The sequence below is a fragment of the Pleuronectes platessa genome, chromosome 5 (assembly GCF_947347685.1).
Source record: "Pleuronectes platessa chromosome 5, fPlePla1.1, whole genome shotgun sequence".
Classification (NCBI taxonomy): domain Eukaryota; kingdom Metazoa; phylum Chordata; class Actinopteri; order Pleuronectiformes; family Pleuronectidae; genus Pleuronectes; species Pleuronectes platessa.
In genome coordinates this window covers 21886505-21907099 of record NC_070630.1, presented here as the reverse complement: position 1 = coordinate 21907099, position 20595 = coordinate 21886505, and the positions used below count along the sequence as shown (strand labels likewise).

Genomic DNA, 20595 nt, shown 5'->3' with positions numbered 1-20595 from the left:
GATGTGTCGCTATCAATTATCTAATGCAGAGACCGGTTTTATTTTCTTCATCAACATGTTGCGCTATGAGAAACTAGTGTTAGAGGCCTGAGGGTCTATAGACTCTGCAAACAGAGTCCTGCTTGTCCTATTGACCCTTCATCAGGAGCTGACTGATTAGAGAAATACAGCTACTGTGGTTAAAGGGCAAATGTATGTCTGTCACTTCATTACTTTACTGATTTTCAGTTTAACCCATTCAGCCAAATCAAACCTGCACCGTCGTCACACAGAATCACTGATTCTGTGGTTTGTGAGTGGAATCTACAAGATGGAGACAGTTCAAATACTCACCAGCCTATTGGTGGGTCTCATCCTGCTGTCCAGTGTGACGACTCTGAAATGCACTGGGAACTTCACAGAGGTTACATGAAGCTTTTGCTAAATATCATATCCGGCCACTTCAACTGCGGTCTGCAAAGAGCTGATAACGTAACTACCAAACCTGAGATTACAAAAAGTGGCTGTTACTGTTTGGCTTTAAAAACATTCTCTCCGTTGTCTCTCTGTTTCTGATTCACTCAGGAAGCCTCCAACACATCAGACCCAACTTAAATTGAAATGAAAATACCAGAGTAAAATTAAAGCAAAACTTAACAAAACAAGATTAAATGTATTTTCTTAAATGATCTGTCAGATATTTAGTCTGTCACCATCCGCCACGATTATTCTATTCATACATAAAACGAGTCAGCTCGTAGATCAGGTGAGAGCAAGGTGTTTCCCATCAGGCCCTGAGGCCTCGACGAGTATCTGTCGTCCCTGAGCCCAAACAGGAGAAAGCTGTCAATAACTGATATACAGCATATTCGGCACAACAACATAGATCATTAGATCAAAATTACTTTTTTGTCCAGGGAGGTAGATGGGTTTATCTGTTTGGACAAACGTCATCGGTTAACATATTTTGTAGGCACCAGGAGAACTTATGGAGGACCATACATGACTTAAGTAAAAATAAATAAATGTATAAATAAATACAGAAATAAATAAAAAAAATGCCTTAATAACAACAGAAATGTCAAAATAAATGTCTTAAATATATTTGCACATTTCTTTATTCCCTGACACATTTCCGTTTCATTTGCAGTGTCCTTATGCTAATGAGAAAGGCGGGCCTAACCGCAGTCTCGAGCAGGATTGGTCAACTGAGCTAAACACACACACACACACATACAGCCTCTGCGCTCCGCCACACACTCGCTCAGAGACACGGGCAGTGAATGAGACTTGAGCTCTTCACCGTGAAACAGCCAGTCAGTGACTTTGTAGAACAGTGGAAACAGTGAAAACACAGAGTTTCTCTGGTCACATCTGCTCAGAGATCAGCGGCTTCATGATCAGAGCAGAAGCTGCAGGTGGTTTGTACTGAGCTGGAGTTTCTGTTTCCTCCTTCTCCTCTCGGCTCGCTCCTCTCGGCTCGCTCCTTGTGCTCAGTAGAACACGTGACGCTCACAGTCAGGACTACTGACACCTAAATCATCCCAATAAAAAATACCCTTAACTAACCTGTGAACTTGAACTAGTTCATTTTAAGTGTGAACTGGCTCAACGCTGCAAACAGCTACTGGACACCAGTCAGCATTGAGAGGCAGACGTAGGGCTGGATCATTACACTCTTGTGACCAATCCTGCATGAGACTGCGGTTAGGCCCGCCTTTCTCATTAGCATAAGGACACTGCAAATGAAAAGGAAATGTATCAGGGAATAAATAAATATGCAAATATATTTAAGACATTTAATTTGACATTTCTGTTGTTATTAAGGTATTTTTTTATTTATTTCTGTATTAATTAATTAATTTCCTTTTTTATTTATTTATTTATTTCTGTATTTATTTATACATTTATTTATTTTTACTTAAGTCATGTATGGTCCTCCATAAGAACTATGTATGTTAATACTGAATAAATGAAAATGTCTTTGGAGTGTTTGTGATTGGAGGGTGGGGTGGCGGGGGTTCTGTATCAGCGGCTATTTAACAGACGCTGACTGTGAGGATCATCTCAGTCAGTCATGGGTCGTCCTGGGATTCAGATGTGGACATGGACACTCTGTGTCCTCTTGAGCTGCATGTGTGTCGCTCAAGTCATGGCAGGACCGTAAGTTTGCCTGTAATTTTTTTTATGTGTGTGTACTTTCTTTTCAAACTAGGGTTTTGATCTTGTTGATTTGCTCCAGAAGTTTGTGTTGGTGTTTCCTGCGTTTGAGATCCAGTGTGACAGGCTACCCAATGGCATGTCTTTATGTTTCTGTGTCTATAGGCATTACATGGTAGCCATCCCTGCAGTTCTTGAGGCTGGAGCTGAAACCAAATTTTGTGCGAGTCTCCTGAAGCCCAACGAGACTCTGGACATGACCATCACTCTAATTTCTGCTGAAATTAACACAACCCTTCTGAGTAAATCTTCCAGTCAGGAGTTTCATGACTGCGTGGATTTTAAGGTCAGCTCATGAAAAAGGCTTTGATTCAAAAGACATGTTAATTTATCCAGTATTAACACACATAGTTCTCCTGGTGCCTACAAAATATGTTTCTCTCACAGGTTCCCCTGGTGCAGAATCAAGAGGTGTACAACTTTGAGGTGGAGTTGAAAGGCAAAACATTTTACTCAAAAGAAGTGAGGAAAGTCAAGGCCACTGTCTACCAACCGATGACGTTTGTCCAAACAGATAAACCCATCTACCTCCCTGGACAAACAAGTAATTTTGATCTAATGATCTATGTTGTTGTGCCGAATATGATGTTTATCAGTTATTGACAGCTTTCTCCTTTAAAATCCACGGAATGTTTGGGCTCAGGGACGACAGATACTCGTCGAGGCCTCAGGGCCTGATGGGAAACACCTTGCTCTCACCTGATCTACGAGCTGACTCGTTTTATGTATGAATAGAATAATCGTGGCAGATGGTGAAAGGCTAAATATCTGACAGATCAATAAAGAAAATACATTTAATCTTTTTTTATCACGTTTTGCTTTAATTATACTTTGGGATTTCATTTCAATTTAAGTTGGGTCTGATGTGTTGGAGGCTTCCTGAGGGAATCAGAAATAGAGAGACAACAGAGAGAATGTTTTAAAGCCAAATAGTACCAGCCTCTTTTTGTAATCTCAGGTTTGGTAGTTACGTTATCAGCTCTGTGCAGACCGCAGTTGAAGTGGCCGGATATGATATTTAGCAAAAGTCTCATGTAACATCTTTGAATTTCTCAGTGCATTTCAGAGTCGTCACACTGGACAGCAGGATGAGACCCGCCAATAGGCTGGTGAGTATTTGAACTCCCTTTGTCTTGTAGATTCCACTCACAAACCACAGAATTAGTGATTCTGTTTGACAACGGTGCAGGTTTGATTTGGCTGAATGGGTTAAACCAGGGGTGTCCAAACTTATTATCCCGAGGGCCACATATTGAAAAAAATATGAAGGTCCGGGCCACTCACGGCGCCACGCTCCCTGCCCTGGAGCGGACTGTTGACAGTTTCGGGGGGGGGGGGGAGGGAATTTTTTTTACAATTTTTTTTTGTTGAGGCGGGCCAATTTAAAATGGATGGCGGGCCGCAGATGGCCGCGGGCCGTAGTTTGGACACCCCTGGGTTAAACTGAACATCAGTTAAGTAATGAAGTGACAGACATACATTTGCCCTTTAACCACAGTTGCTGTATGTCTTTAATAAGTCAGCTCCTGATGAAGGGTCAATAGGACAAGCAGGAGTCTGTTTGCAGAGTCTATAGACCCTCAGGCCTCTAACACTAGTTTCTCATAGCGCAACATGTTAATGAAGAAAATAAAACCGGTCTCTGCATTAGATAATTGATAGCGACACATCAGAGCTTTAGCTGCTCAATACTATTGTGTTGTTGATTTCCTACCCACCCTGATTAGGAAACTGCCTGAAGAGATCAATGTAAAGCAACCTGTCTTTCAACATAGTTCTCTTTGTTTTTTTCTTTCTTCTCTTGCAGTACAATATAATTGAAGTTGAGGTAAGTCTAACATCCACAATATAATACACTCACACTTTAACACACTGTATACTGGAGGTAGAGGAGTTGAATATATTGGTTAAATGTAAACCTCCCAAAATCATCAAGTACCCCATGAACTGAGTAAACAAGCCAACACACTTTTTTGTCATTTCAAAATTCTAAAACTTTAAGAGTAAATAAACTTTTAAAGATTTTGCTATCAACCTATAACATTTGGCTTCACTGAAACAAGAGGGTTTACATGTGAGCAACTGTTACAACATTGATGAAAGTTAAACCTTTTTACATATTTGTGTGTTTTTTTGACTTCAAATCACTGATATATCATCTTAGTGGTATCAATACCTCATATTAAATCCCGGAAAGGTTTAAAATTTGTGCCCTTTATATCAAGTCAATATGTTCGGACGAATGAAAAATCTCAATTCAAGTTGTGGTTGTCAACCAGTGTTCACTGACAGCGGAAAGCTATTCAATGCCAGTAAAAGGACCTCTACAGACAATTTCTTGTCATAATACATTAAATATTTTTTTTATTGAAATTTTTTTCTGTATATACAGTATATACAGTGTCTGTTATTTGACAGTAGTTTGAAAAATAATACTGTATGTAGTTGAAGTGTGGGCTTATAGTTGGGTTAAATTTGATCAGAAGGAGAATATGAAATGCTGAGCAGCATGTTGAGCGCTGTATTTCTGTGTGACATCCCTTTACATGAGTTTCATTTTGTGTCATAAACACATGTTCCTTCCCATTTATTTTATGAAATAGGATTCTAATGATAACCGAGTTGCACAGTGGCTGAATAAAACAGCCGATAGCAGCATACTGCAACTTTCTTACTCCTTGAACTCTGAGGCCCAGGAAGGAACCTACCAGGTTATCGTGACCGTTGGCCAGGATAAAATATATCACAGTTTCAAGGTGGAGAAATATGGTAAGTTATGGCTATTTAAGAAAAAAATCCTATTTACATATTACCGCAATGTGGCAAATGTGTAATAACCATATTTCATCCACAGTTTTGCCTAAATTTGATGTAAAAATAGTGGCAGATGATGTCATCAGTATTGAGCAGGAAGAAATAAAAGCTGAAATATGTGCAAAGTAAGTCAAATCCTTTGCTTCACATGTGTACTCCCAAAATACTGTAACTCTGAATAAGATCCAGTTGTTTTTTTGTCGTCTTTTCAACAATCACAATGTGCTTCGTAGGTATACATATGGACAACCTGTGCCAGGCAGTGTCAAAGTTAAGGTCTGCCGACCTCTTAGTGGCTTTCATGTTGCTATAGTTACTCCTGATAATCCAGAGGGACTTCCTGACATAACACCCCCATGCTACGAGGAGACAAAGGAGGTAGAGTGGACAGAATCATCTCTCAGCAGAAACAAGGAGCAAAGTGTAACTGTGTTTTTCTGTGTATCAGTGTGGGTAAGGTGACATGTACTTCATTCAAATATAAATGTATTCATTTACTTTATTTACCATATCTATTTATTTATTTACTTTTATATGCCAGCGTAAGACTGAGTAAACCCCGCCCATCTCATTAACATACAGACACAGAAATACAGAACAAAATGAAATGAAAATGCAGATTGTATGCTTGCAAGATAAACAAATAAATAAATAAGTAAACTGCATTTAGAAAAATAATAATTAATATTTTATTTTAAAACCTGGCACAATTTAGGGAACCAACTACCATCTACATGTTAGCAAGTGTTAGTTGCCAACAGTGGATGTTAGGGACACAACATCAGTTTTGCACCTTAGCTTCATCAAGTGTTTTGGTATTGTAATCAATGATACAAGCGGAACATGAGGGTGCGCTGAGGCTAAAGGTAAATCTGACTGGCTACAGGCTTGTATGGCAGTGGTATGAAAGCTATGTGGCCCCTTCAGTAGATCATACGTCTTTACCTGTATGCTGTTTTAGAACATAGGAGAAGATGGAGGATATCCCTTGTTCTACTGCACTAATTAATACCTACCGTAGGTTGATGATAGTTGATGTTAGGAACATGAATATAATTCTCGTGAAAATAGAAAATGTTTAAAAAAATGATATGTATTTATTTAATACATTCACATTTCAAAATGTATGTATTGTGTATTTATTTATGTATATGTTTATTATTGTTGTTGTTTTTTTAACTATTTATTTATACCTTTTTTTTGGGGGCAGTTTCAGTCCTAAATACTCACGTTAATTACAATGGCATTTGTTAATGGTTACCAGGTTCGTTACTTTGATGCTCTGAACATTTTCCAGGTTAAACTGTAATGTCACTCTGCAGAACGTAGTTGTCTGAGAAGAGCATGACCCTCAGACTGTAAATATTGAGAAACTACTTAGGTGAAATCTGAACGAATGAAAGGAGTTTAAGTTTGAATTAAATCCATCTAATCTTATTTCATTTGTGATTTTAGACGGGAAAGAAAGGTTGTGCCTCTTTTACCTTCAAGATGACAACTTTCACAAAACTCGACCAAAAGGTGCTTCAAGATTACCTGGATCTGATTGTTGAAGTGGAAGAGGAAGGGACAGGCAAGTCTTTGTAATATTTTATATTTTATTCATACATCCAAGAGATATTTTGAAGCAAATTTATACAGTACATTTTACTTGAACAACATGTTGCATACGTCCTTGTAACATGGAGGATTTCTTCATAGGTATTTCCCTCCAACAAATGAAGAGACTTCAGATTTCATATGTTATTGGAAAGCTGATGTTCATTGACACACCCAAGATTTATGACAAAGGATCAAATGTGGAAGGAAAAGTAAGTGCAGATTGTTCCCTTCACGTCCTCACTGTCATTCGACGAAAGCGATCTGTATCCTCACTGACACAACGCTCCACCCCTAACAGGTTAAAGCGGTTCACTTCAATGATACACCCATAGCTGACATGAAGGTCTACTTGTTTGAAGGTGTCAGGTGGTCCTCACGTCTGCTGCAGAATCTCACCTCTGACAGCGATGGTGTGGCCACTTTCTCATTCTCCACAGCTGAACTCAATGGAGAGATCAACCTGCACGTAAGTAGGAGATAACTCGTCAGCCACATAAAACACCTTCATGACAATGACAACATGGCACAAGAGTGAGAAGCTAAGGTGTTTTCTAAAAGTACAGCAGCGGATCATGGGTGCACCATTGTATAGTGGCCATATTGCAACAAGAACTGTGTCTTTACCTTGACATTTAGCTTTTCTATGATAACTGAACTCACTTTCCAATGTATTCCTCCACTTCTCTCGTTTCTTTTCTACGATATAGGTTAGTAATAAACCAATACTGGGCTACTCTGGTTATAGAACTCGATACTACGAGACTGGCCAACACACAGTGTCTATGAGCCAGCCTCCCTCTGCTGACACCCAAACAGTCAGCTCCCTGGAGGTGGTGAAGAAGACAAATCCACTGTCTTGTGACACAAAAGAAGAGATCTCCATCAAATACACTGTCGTTGGAGAGAAAGGGGCCTCTTTAATGGTGATCTACCTGGTGAGTTGTCGGTGAACTATTTCTCAGCTTATCAGAAGATGTTTTTCACAGAAATATGTACATGGAAAATGTATTTTAAAATGACATTCATATCAGTTTTTGACATCAGAACTAAAGGATCAGTTCAGATATCAAAAGTGTTCAAATGAATCGCTTCCATTGCAGGCCCCTCGCATTTGAACAGAGGTTGGTAGAACTGCTTTTAGTTTCTTTGCGCCTACTGCCTGGAACTCATTGAAAAGTATCTTAAAAATTAAACCTTCAGTTCCCCCAGGGGAATTTTAATTCATGCTTGACAGACATTTAGCTGTATCTTCTTAATGGCTTTATTTGGTTTTACTTGAATTATGTTATGTTCTGTATTCTTTATGCATCATATTTACTTTGTTAATTTATTCACTGTATCTGTTTATGTGTATTTTATTGAATCCCCTCAATTTACATCAATTCAAATGAGGGCCTCCTTCAATAAATCTCGATAATAAATAAAGGTTCATTAAATTAATATAAAAAGCCTCTTCATGTTATCTCTAAATGTTTTTTTGTTTTTTTGCATGACTCATTCATTCGGCCATCTTGTCTTAAACTCTCTAGGTCTTATCCAGAGGGGCCATTATCATGCAAGGATTTAAACACATTGAAGTTCAAGACCTTCCAGGTGAGCACAGACCGGCTTTAATTATGAGTCTGGAAAATCGTATATTTGAGATTTACATGGAATGAAATTATACATCTACTCCTGTTATAGTACATGGAGACATGTAGATGATACTTGTTGTTTCTAACTTCACCTTTTAGTGACTGAGGGTGGAATTTCCTTTGAGTTGAATGTGCATCCAGAAATGGCGCCAGAAGTCCAGGTCTTGGCCTACGCCGTCCTCCCCAGTGAGACTGTGATCGCTAACAGTGCTGACTTCTCCGTAGAGAAGTGCTTCAGTCACAAGGTCAGTATAGAAGAAAACCTGAGGCACCAGCTACGCTTGTCAGATGTAGGTGCAGAAAGTGTTTGCCACCTAATGTGGATATGTACCCAGGCTTTCCACAAGGATATGGAGTAGCAAGCCAGTTTGAGAAAGAAGTCAACAAGTTCGAATCTTTCACTGTGTTACTGCTCAGTTTGTGTGTGTATGTGTGTAAGCAGCCCTGTCCTATGGGAGGAGAGGACAAAGAATTAGAGCAAATGGGTGCGGATCAAAACAAGGCTTCTTATTAGAATATGGCCAATAATACAAATCAAACAGGGAATTAGATTTGAAAGGCCACAATGAGCATTTATGAATCAATAAATAAATTATCTTGATTGCACTTGTAGAAGATGTGTTTATGTAGAGCAGGGGTGTCCAAAGTTTTTATCCCGAGGGCCACATACAGAAAACAAATTCGAAGGTCTGGGCAACTCAGGCTGCCACGTCCCCCTGCCCTGGAGCGGACCGTTGACAGTGCCCCTCAATTGCGTTGCTCAGGGCGGGGGCATGGCGGCATTCTGAGGGACAGCTGTCAGGTCAGGGGTGAGATGGGCGCCATCTAGTGTCTAAACTGAGAAGTACAATACAATGGGCCGTAGTCCATTACATTACAATTCATTTAGCTGATGCTTAAATCCAAAGCGATTTTCAATCAATGCATTCAAGGGTACCCGAGGGTACAAACCCCGAACAACAAGAATCAAGAAAGTACAATTTCTTCAAAAATAGAGCAAAACTACAAAGTGCTATAAGTAAGTGCCATTTAAGTGCTGCTAAATTGCTAGTTTAAAAAAAATAAAATAATATATAAAATATATATTTTTTTATTTTTATCTTTTTTTAATTTTTTTTGGAGGTGGGCCAATTTAAAATGGATGACGGGCCGTAGTTTGGACACCCCTGATGTAGAGAAACCACACTCACATCAGATGAATTACATTTACCTGAGTTCAGTGACAAACCAGACATATTGTGTTGTCATCTCTCAAACTGTAGTGTGTATAAAAGTGCACAATAACCCCTGTCAGCAGTCAAGTCTGTAGCTCTCCACATCTTTCCTGAAGATTGATCAAGCTTTGAAATACATGACTTCAGCCAACTTGATTTCATCAGCAAACTCCGACAGGTCAATCTGCCATGTGGCCACTCTACTCCGGAAAACACACCAGCTCCTTCATCTTTTTAGACTTTTTTTTAACATTTTTAAAAGTTTGGGTAGAATATACATTAATGTCCCACCGTCAATATTATCGGCTCTAGTTTCATTCCAAAAACGTACAGATGCTGTGATATGTGTTTTCTGTGTTTGACAGGTGTCGCTGGAGTTTCTTCCATCCTCAGCAGTCCCAGGAGAGGAGACCACCATGCAGCTGAAGGCCCAACCAGACTCCCTGTGTGGAGTGAGCGCTGTTGACCAGAGCGTCCTCATCATGAGACCAGGGGAGGGCCTGACTGCAGACAAGGTAACTGCTCCTTTACAAATAGATGCTGACATCCTGGAGTTTTATTCTAGTTTTCCTCTCCAAAAACTTTTCCGACGTTAATAATATCAATTACCCAGAGGCTATGGCTTTATGTCCTTATTATCTTTCTTGTGCCTCTTCCAGGGAGGTTTCCTTGTTACCACCAGTGTAACATAGCTGTTTCATGCAGTTCAATGCTAATTATGTTACCTTTAAAGGGATAGTTCATCGAGAAGGGGCAATTCTATAATTGTGTTTGTATCCACAAAACACTTTTGGAGTTTCAGGGGTAAACAGTGCAGGTTATTAGTATTAATAGGTTTAGTGACCTATTTTCAGACATAATAAAAAAACAGAAAACATTAACATGTTTCCATACCAATCGTGTAGTAGATAATGAGTGTTTTGTACTTGACAACCACCTTTTAAGATGAAGCTGCCCTAAATCCAAGAATAAACTCATCAGATCTTCATGCAGCAGTTTCAAACTTTCAAACTTTTTTTCTTTACAGATTTTTGACTTGTTGCCTGTCTCCAAAGCGTCTTATGTTCCATATGATGTAAATGATAAAGTAGAATGCTTGCGGGTGAGACCAAGAAGATCCATTTTTCCACATCCTTCTGAGAGAACTGATGCGTTTACAGTTTTCCAGGTAAATCCACATACAGATACCGACAAATAAAGGGTTTAATTTTTTTTTACACGCAGTTAATGGTTGTATGTTGTTCGAATATCTAGAACGTTGGACTGAAGATGGCTACAAACTTGTTTATCCGTATGCCTCCATGCCTCAACTTCAGAGGAAAAGAATACCACGAAGGTGGCCATCGTGAGTATGCTAACTGTTCTGCACTTTTAAGAAACACATACTGGATTAGGTGCAATAAACCAAATCATAGTGTCACTGCCAGTGGTTGAGGAAGTACTGAAACATTTCACTCAAGTAACAGTATTAGTGAATAAACTAAAATAAACTCAAGTAAAAGTAAGAGGACCACATTAGCATTTCTATTGTTTCTACTTTTTCTTCTATAAGTACTTACTTTTAAACAGTTGTAAATTATTGAAAGTAAAAGTACAAGCCTATTCATCATTACTTTTTCCTACATTTATTTATTTATTTTCCACAAATAATTAACAATAAGATAGACACACCATTGCCCCTTGAACCCCCAGCCACTACAATATCCGTACATCCATAATACAAACATTGCCACCCCACCCCATATCTATAATAGGAAAAAGGAAATTATGACAATCAGCAGCACATAATACAAACACAATATCACAAGTGGCTAACTAATGATAGTACAAATTAGCAATTGAATACTTAACAGGGCTCCCCACCGCTCCGGACATCCAACAGTCTGCTCTCTTTATTTTATTTGTTAATCATCCTCTGGATCCATTTTTTAAGATAGTAAATGACAGGGCTCCATACTTCTTTCCTTTTACAATGCAGGTAAACTTTTCCATTGACATATCAATAAAAAAAAAAAAATCTACTTCAGTAAAATATACATCATGAAAAATTTACTTAAATACAGTAACTACGTCAATTTACTACGTTTCAATCCCACCACTGGTTACTACTGTCTCTCCATTTGAATCATTTTTTGTTTCTTTTCAGGTGTTTTATATCAAGGAACTCCTCTAAACCGAATGGCCAGTGCCCCAGGCTCTCTTCTTCCAGCTATAGAGACAGTCCGTACTTTCTTCCCCGAGACTTGGATATGGGACCTGGTGGCAGTTGGGTGAGCTTGTATATGAATCGGATATTAGTACGACTTTACATTGTTACGTTGTTGGATGTGTAATAGAGTTTTTCTTTCTGACTTTCTGCTTTTTCCCTGCAAACTGTTTATTATATTATATTATACCAGAGAATTATTCCTTCTTATTAATGAGTCCCCATCAATCAGTTTTACAACATACTGTCAACTTTTTGTATTTTGTGTGCAGAACTTTTTTATACACATTGTATGGTGCAGAGGGAATTTAGAAAACATCCTACCTGGTTTATCTGCAATGACGATTTTAGAGTCAAATTTATCAAGTTTTTTGTCAAGTTTTTCTAGCTCACAGTATCTGTGTCTCTGTGTATTTGTTAATCCAGAGCATCCGGGACGAAGGATGTGTCCCTCCTTGTCCCTGATACCATCACCACCTGGGAGACGGAGGCTTTCTGTTTGTCCCCTCAGGGTTTTGGCTTGGCTCCTCGTAAAGAAATCACTGTCTTCCAGCCCTTCTTCCTCGAGCTCACGATGCCCTACTCCATCATCCGGGGGGAGCACTTTGAACTGAAGGCAACCATCTTCAACTACCTTTCCAGCTGCATCATGGTAAAGGAAGTTTTAAAAAGCCTGTATCAAGATTGGTAACGGCCGCATTTTGGTTTATTCCTAAGGATTTGTTCACATTTCGCTTCACATCAGCAGTTTCAAAATATATTGTTGTGTCTCTTGAACAGGTCTCTGTGACGCCAGCACACTCCTTAGATTACACCCTCACCCCCCTCTCTGGTAATAAGTACACATCCTGTTTGTGTGGCAATGAGCGCTTGACCCTCAGGTGGAACATGTCCCCTACAGCTTTAGGTGAGTCTTCAAGCTTTCATCCACACTTTTGCCAAGGTGGTGGAAAAACTGTGCCTGTTTCCACAACTTTTAAATCTCTGTGGAATCAGGGAAACCATCACAGGGGCAAAATACTTTTGAAATTTATTGGATCTGAGATAACTGTCATTCAAGTTTCAAACAGGGTTTAATTAACTTTTTTTCAAAGGGGTTGTGAATGTGTCGGTGAGTGCTGAGGCTGTGGCATCTCACACTTCCTGTGACAATGAGATAGTGAGCGTTCCAGAAAGAGGCCGTATCGACGTGGTCACTCGAGCACTCATAGTAAAGGTTGTTGTCTTTAATACACAATAGCAATGGTCTTTATTCGAAAGCCTTTTAAAAAAAAAGACAAGTTGGAAACTCTGCAACTCTCATTATTCATTATACTCATTATTCCCTATCTCTTTCCCTCTCAGGCTGAGGGAACTGAAATGACAAAGACCCACAACCTGCTGCTCTGTCCAAAAGGTGAGTAGACCACCAGTAGCAAAAAGGAAGCATACATTGGTTATAGTGGCCTTTTGGACAAGTTTAGTGAGAGCATCTCCAAATCTTCAAAAGTCATTACTTAAATGCATTTCATACATTTTGTCCATACGAATGTAATATTTGAACTGTTGTGCTTCAAGACAGACCATTGTTTCATTGTATTGATCTTATTGCTTCATCAGAACTGCTATGATTCAGGAACCACTAACTGTTCATAAATCTGAATGAAGTCTTTGTTTTGATCCTGACCGTGGCTTGAGTTTGTCTCTAAGGTGGTTGTTCTCTGTCCGTACACAGGAGAGGCTTTGACAGAGGAAGTAGAGTTACAGCTCCCTGAGAATGTGATCGATGGATCAGCTCGTGCCTCACTATCAGTTCTGGGTAAACGGATAAAATAATTTTGCATTGTTAACTGCTAAACTGATAAACTGTTCACCTTTTTCTTGATGCCTCAGAAATGAGGACATTGATGGTAAAAAGGGACGTTTGGATGTTATTGTTCTTCTTGAAGGATTACATTTGTTCGTATAATGACGATAATAATACATATAATAAAAGTTATTCAGTTCAGTTCAATGTTGAGGGTTATGACATAAAAAGGTCAAGACCTTAAATTTGTAGAGAAACCCAACAGATCCCACAATTGTGCAGATTGGTGTTGAATTGCTGAAGCACTTGTGATTTCAGGATAATACTTGTATAAAGAACACAATTTCTATATGTAAGAATTCAGTACAGTTGAAGGAAAATACCAAAACTCCTTTAGTGCATGGCCTTCTGTATCAGCTGTGTTTGAAGCTTGTTAACATGGTTTTATATCAGTGTGTCAAGTCATTAACATGTTGGGAATCACTGTATTTGTGCAGGTGACATCCTGGGTCGAGCCCTGAAAAACCTGGATGGGCTGCTTAGGATGCCGTATGGATGTGGTGAGCAGAACATGGCGCTTCTGGCCCCCAACATCTACATCCTCCAGTACCTGAAAAACACACAGCAGCTGACACCGGCCATCATGGAGAAGTCTACCAACTTCCTGTCAAGCGGTGAGCCTCAGTTAGCTTCAGCTGAATAATCTAGGACTGGTGTGAATCATTATGCCCTAATAAAGTTGTATTTATTTTATTCCACAGGTTACCAGAGACAGCTGAACTACAAACATATTGATGGAGCTTACAGCACATTTGGATCAGGAACAGGGAACACTTGGTGAGAAATAACTGATGTACATATAATTATTTGATCTACCTACTTATTCCACAGCTCTCTGTGTTTCTGTATGTGGATCACATGTCTCGGGAACCGTTCATCTTGTTTTTATTTTTGAAAAGTTGGCAACTGAAGATGTTGTCAGACCTCTGAAATGGCTAACATGCCATGTATAAAAAAATAGTCAAACTTATGACCTATGCCATATTGTGTTATGTTCGGTATCATGAAGTGTGATACAGAACAAGTGCGTCTCCTTATTTTCCTTTTGTCAGTGTCTAACTGTGTTTTGATGTCCTTAGGCTAACTGCTTTCGTGTTGAGATCTTTTGCCAAAGCAAAATCATTCATCTACATTGACCCAAGGAATATTGAATCATCTAAAACTTGGCTGGAGGAAAAACAACGTAAAAATGGCTGTTTCGAACAGTCAGGAAAACTTTTTAACAACAGGATGAAGGTGAGCTTTTTGTTCCTATAGACTGTGATTAAAACAATATCACTATAGACCTTTTATTATCACTGATAATATCTTGCTGTACTTTATTTACAATGTGTGGGTGAAATTCGTTTGTTTAATGGAATTTAAGTGAATGTGGCTGCAAGCGCAAAATCATATTTGTTAAGTAAGTCCCTGTGCCTTGCACACACAGTGATGCGTTTTGTGAATATTGTTCCCTTCCTACAGGGTGGTGTGTCTGATGAAGTAACTCTTACTGCTTACATCACTGCCGGTTTCTTGGAAATTAATTCATCCACAGATGTGAGTAAACTCCCTCCCCAAAATTATCTCACGTTGTTTCACTCCAAACTTCACAATTACAAGATAAACCTATATGTGCACCAATCGCTACTCCACTGTTTCTTTTTTGGAATTAAAGAGTTATGTGGTGAAAGCACCCCTATATGCCAAAAAGGGTGAAAGGGTCAAACACTTCATCCTTTTCTAGGCTGACAACCCTGCTATGAAAGTATTATAGGGCATGAATAGTTATATTGCACATGAAATAACAAAGTGATATCACACATTGCGTTGCTAATTTGCACATTGGTGGAAAGATTACTTCTACTGTTTGACTTGAGTAACAAGCTGATGACGGCCTCAGATTTTAAATCTGGTGGCTTTGCTCGACACAGCAACCACAAAACTGTTTCGTGATTAAACTACATCAATGTCTCACTATACTTCCCATTTTATGGCATCTGTTTCAGTACAGTATTAAGCTCTGATTGTTTCACCAACTGCTTATGTTTTCAAAGAAAGTTTCATACATTTAAACTGAATTAACTTCTTATTATTAATACTTGTTTGTACTAATGAGTAATATACAGAAATCTTCCAACTTGCCAACCTGTTTGCATCCAATTTAAAATTTTTAATTAATCCTGATTCACAATTAAAAATATAATATGCATTATCACAATGTATAAACCTAACCTAACTATAACAACGGCTACTTTTCCTCATGGAGAGTTCAGATTGAAAAACCTATCTTACAGTTCATTTGGTTTTTGTTTTAGGCCTCATAAAATAATGACCTGTCTTTGTAGTGCCTTACAACACTGGTAGTTATTTAGCTACTTCTGTATCTTTCTTCATTATTTAATTGAGTGGTTCTGAAGATGGACTGAAGACAATATCTATAGTGACAATATCTCAATTCTGAGTTTTATTTTTGTAATGTATTGGCACATAGTTTCTCAATCTAAAATATACTTTACAGGATGCTGTGGTGAAGAAGAGCCTGTCCTGCCTTAAGGAGTCCGCCAATGACCTCAGCAACACCTACACCACAGCTCTGTTGGCGTATGTCTTTACCCTGGCAGGAGACATGGAGACCCGTGCTCACCTCCTGACGCACCTTGACAAAGTTGGACACAAACAAGGCGAGTTGCCGTCCTCCTCAAGGAAATCATTCTGCCTTCACTTACTGTCACTGAAGCTGACCTTATGCCTGTATGTTTGTGGATGGGTGTGTTTTAGGGGGTTTCCTCCATTGGTCTCAGACAGCAACAGAAATATCGGCCTCTCTGTCTGTGGAGATCAGCTCCTATGTGATGCTGGCCAAACTCAGTGCCTCGCCCAGTGCTGAAGACCTGGGCTACACCTCTCGCATTGTCAGATGGCTGACGGGTCAGCAGAACTATTATGGAGGCTTCTCATCCACACAGGTACAAGCCAAACAGAGGAATGGTTCATTGAATAGCTGTGTGCTCAGAGCTTTCCCGTGAAAACCATGTGTCCACGTGTGTGTGTGTGTGTGTGTGTGTGTGTGTGTGTGTGTGTGTGTGTGTGTGTGTGTGTCTGTGTGTGTGTGTGTGTGTGTATGTGTGTGTGTGTGTGTGTGTGTGCCAATTCCACAGGTTTCTAAATGCTGTATTTACATAAATTAGCTTATGATTTAGATTGTATGTAGAATTAGGAATAGTACCCTATCTTATCTGAAAAATTCCAATTCCAAATAATAGGTTAAAAAAAAAAAAAAAAATGTAATTCAGTTTTGTTCCTTATGGTGATAAGTGTGGAAATCATGTTTACTTTCACCATATACCATTGTCAGCTGTTACTTTTTAATCGTGACCTTCCACCTCTTCCTGGTGTATGTGTTAACACAAGTGATTTATGTGTCTGTGTAAAGATTTGAAGTAACATAAAGTATTTTATGTGTCTTGTAGGACACAGTGGTGGCTCTTCAGGCTCTGGCTGTTTACTCCACTCTGGTATTCAGTCCAGACGGTTCAAGCACAGTGATGGTCCAGTCCCCCACTGGTCAGCTGTCATTTGATGTGAACAGGGACAACAAACTGCTGTACCAGGAGAAGACGCTACAGGACGTGATAGGAAAGTACAGCGTGAAGGTGAAGGGCAGCGCGTGTGCTTCAATACAGGTCAGTTAACACTGGAGCTATAACTGCTTCTGTTGGATAAATGCTCACCTCAACAGGCTTACAGTAGCAGTGCAGATAGTCTGAAAGTGCTGCATCTCCAATTAAATGTGGTGTCTGTATGCAGAGAGTTTTGCTTCTCATTTTAAATAAATGAGCAGGTCTGACTATTCAAATAACTGGATTTTGGTTTTAATGAAATGACCAGGTGGTCCTAAACTCTTATAATCTGGGAAATGACTTGATGCTACATAAAGCCATTAAACATGACAGAACTAAGATCATTTTGCATAACCATCACACTTCAGGGTTTTTTGTGTAGATAATCAGCATAGATTGAACGCCCCCGGAATTATCAGAAGCGGTGAATCAGGTCAAACATTTTCCAGATTATCCTGTAGTGTGCAGCAGCCCTTAATACAACAACCTAAAATCTGGATGTGTAAAGGTGACTCCCTTGAAGACAACATTGTTCTTCTGTTCCATATATTGAAAGGAAATTCTTGATATTCTATTTCAGTATTTTGAATCCTATACTTTACCTTGTCTCCCTATTTCTCAGATTAGTCTTAACTACAACATCCCAACTCCGACTGAAGTGACATCCTTCAGTGTTGAGGTCAAGCCAGAGGCTGACTGCGCCAAAAACAAACTCAGTCTGTTGCTAAAGTGCCTGTAAGTAATCTACTCCCACAAGTGACACTAATGATGGAGGTGTACTGACATTTTTGTCAAACAATGCTCTGTACATACCAGTGTGTACCTGATGGTGGATGAACTGGTATGCCAACATTCTCCAACATTTCCTAACTGTGAGGAGAATGGTGAAGGTATGGGACTTCACATCTTTATGGTTTATTGCAGATATCATGGAAAAGAGGAAAATACAAACATGGTGATCCTGGACATCAAAATGCTTTCTGGCTTTGTCCCAGATCCACAGTCTTTGAAGGAGGTGACTTATTAGTGTAACTTAGACTAGTTTACATCCGTTATTGATGAGAAACCCAGTTGATTATTCTCCCCCCCCACAGCTCAAAGGCGCCCTGCTGGTGGATCGTGTTGAAGAAAAGGAGGATCATGTTATGGTGTACATCCGGGAGGTAAGAGGAATTCACAGTGAGGGTCAAGAGATAAGTATTTTCTGATTATTACTAATTGTGTCATCTGTCTTTTCTTTTTAACCAACAGCTACCAAAGGACATACCCATCAACTACAAGTTACGTCTCATCCAGGAGCTGCCAGTGCAGAACCTGAAGCCAGCCGTGGTCAAGATGTATGACTACTACCAGCCAAGTAAATATAACACTCACACAGACAAACCCTAAGTCCCTTTACAGAGACCAGATCAAGCATATATGAAGAAAGGTTATATTTTTAAAAAATCCATCTCTCCTTCTGTTCTTCTTTTTCTCAGGTGACCAGGCTGAGACAGAATACATCTACACTTGTGCTGCAGGTAACACTACATGAATATACGAGAACTTTCTGACCCAACCACAAAAAGTAATAATGTCTTTAATTGGTCAGAATCTTTCTTAAGAGGATCTATGGCACTGAGTAGAGAACATAGAGTAACTCCACAAAGAACCATCAATCCCTTTTGAAACCACATTTAAATTAACTGCATCTGGGTTTTTATTTGGATCATAACCAAATTGCACACACACAAATATCAGTCCCCTAAAAAAATGTATTTGTTTCATCAAGATCCATGAATTATTGTCTGAGAAAAAGGTTGAATAGCACAATATCTCACAATGTTAAAGAAAGTGAAAAATAGATCCTGGAGCCGCACCAAAATTGTATCGGTTCTTCATCACCGATACCATGTCTTTCTTCCAAGATTCATTGTAATTTGTTCAGTTATTTTTGTGTAATGCTCTTAACTAAGCAGAGGTAAACATAACTTCCTTGGCAGAGGTAATGATGTCAACAACAACTCTGGACTTCACATGGTATAATATACTAATATTTTTTCTTTTTTTCTTTTTCCAGGTTGAAGAGAGGAGAGTTTTCAGTCCTTGGGTTGTCCCACAAACGAGCAGTTTAACACAAATGCTTAACACATTTCTGTCTATATACTGTATTTGTTTTAGGTGAAACTAATGGAGAATAAAATAATGTAATAAAAAGCAAAGCCATGGTCTATGAAAACTGATTTTAAAAGATCTTAAACATGCCAAGAGAGGAAAACTCTAAGTTAATGCATCACATTAACCATTATTATTGCATAATGGAAGAGGATGAACAGCAAATAACTTAATTTTACTTGTAGTATTGAAAAGCACAAAACTTTCATGAATGAATGTGTTCTATCTTAGTGCTGTGTTGTCCTGGCTGTGAACCACAGAGGAGGAAATGTAATGACTTTAGTGATCTCTGACTTTGCCTCCCGTGCAAATGAAGTATTTTCTTTATAATTGAAATGTCTGAGGCACGTGCACAGGCATTTTGGGGGGCAGGTGCTCAAACCAAAAAAAGGGCACCCATCGCCAAAATTATTTATGAAATTAAAAATAATAATAAATAAATAAAAAACAGCAGGATATTTTCTACTTATATATTTATTTTTGAATAACAGGCAAAAAACTGACAAAACAAGGCCATATTGAATAACCAAATATGTTTGGGTTAGGGTTAGTCATGAGATGGGCTCCTCTGGACCAGGTAGGGTTACTGATTCTCCATCATTTGTTTAAATAGTTGATGGCCTGATCCAAGATAAAATAGAGCTGCTACCCTGAGCTGCTTGCTGCAGTTCCCTGACCTTCTGCTTTTGGAGTCTCTCTTTTCTTGGCATTATGCTGCAAATTTTGTAAATGAGATAAATCAATGTTGTGCATAATAATCAAGAGTGACTTACATACTCTCTATAAAGCTGACAACACATTAATTACGATTTTGCCTGCATGTCTGCCTGTTAGTCTGCCTGTCTGTCTGTCTGCCTGTCTCTCTGTCTGTCTCTCTGCCTGCCTGCCTGCCTGTCTGTCTGTCTGTCTGTCTGTCTGTCTGTCTGTCTGTCTGTCTGTCTGTCTGTCTGTCTGTCTGCCTGCCTGCCTGTATCTCTCTCCCTCTCTCTCTTCATTAAACGTGACAAACGTCAGTAAACACCGTCATTACCTGTTTGTCTGATGCTGCTGGTCAGAGAAGAAGTAGACTGCAGCCGTTTGGCGCTCAGCGCTGCATGAGCACTGAATGGAGGAGGAGGAGGCAGGGGCGCGGCGGGGACTTGTGAGCGCAGCGGAGCATGTCGGGGCGAAATTCTCATAAGAACTCAAATAAATGCCCCTTCAGATATCAAATCATATTTTGGGGAATTGATGACAGAGAGTCATTTTTATTCTTAAATATTGATGAATGAAGAAAAAATTGGGCTCCAGCAGAGGGGGCACTTTTTTCATCCAGGGCAAAAGG

At 39.2% G+C, this 20595-nt stretch overlaps 1 protein-coding gene across 1 annotated transcript; it reads left to right on the top strand.

Moving 5' to 3' along the window:
* The first annotated feature begins 1994 nt into the window (after positions 1-1994).
* LOC128440873 (alpha-2-macroglobulin) lies at positions 1995-19296 on the top strand. The gene is made up of 36 exons (XM_053423716.1): positions 1995-2142; positions 2305-2485; positions 2587-2743; positions 3256-3308; positions 4007-4027; positions 4803-4968; positions 5054-5138; positions 5247-5391; positions 6469-6586; positions 6715-6824; positions 6914-7081; positions 7323-7550; positions 8145-8208; positions 8349-8494; positions 9829-9978; positions 10491-10631; positions 10718-10808; positions 11610-11733; positions 12096-12321; positions 12450-12576; positions 12764-12885; positions 13014-13065; positions 13384-13467; positions 13953-14129; positions 14217-14292; positions 14595-14751; positions 14980-15054; positions 16016-16178; positions 16276-16463; positions 16968-17180; positions 17740-17852; positions 18042-18132; positions 18212-18280; positions 18369-18474; positions 18596-18637; positions 19177-19296. The coding sequence occupies exons 1-36, from the start codon at positions 2057-2059 to the stop codon at positions 19179-19181; spliced, it is 4320 nt and encodes a 1439-aa protein (XP_053279691.1). The 5' UTR covers positions 1995-2056; the 3' UTR covers positions 19182-19296.
* The last annotated feature ends 1299 nt before the right edge of the window (positions 19297-20595 follow it).

What these genes read in the sequence shown, in the direction of transcription:
- LOC128440873 (XM_053423716.1), top strand. Translation starts at nt 2,057, where the DNA reads ATGGGTCGTCCTGGGATTCAGATGTGGACATGGACACTCTGTGTCCTC. An exon ending in TGAAGTTCAAGACCTTCCAG is followed by an intron (nt 8,209 to 8,348) that starts GTGAGCACAGAC and finishes TTCACCTTTTAG; the next exon opens with TGACTGAGGGTGGAATTTCC. An exon ending in ATACCACGAAGGTGGCCATC is followed by an intron (nt 10,809 to 11,609) that starts GTGAGTATGCTA and finishes GTTTCTTTTCAG; the next exon opens with GTGTTTTATATCAAGGAACT.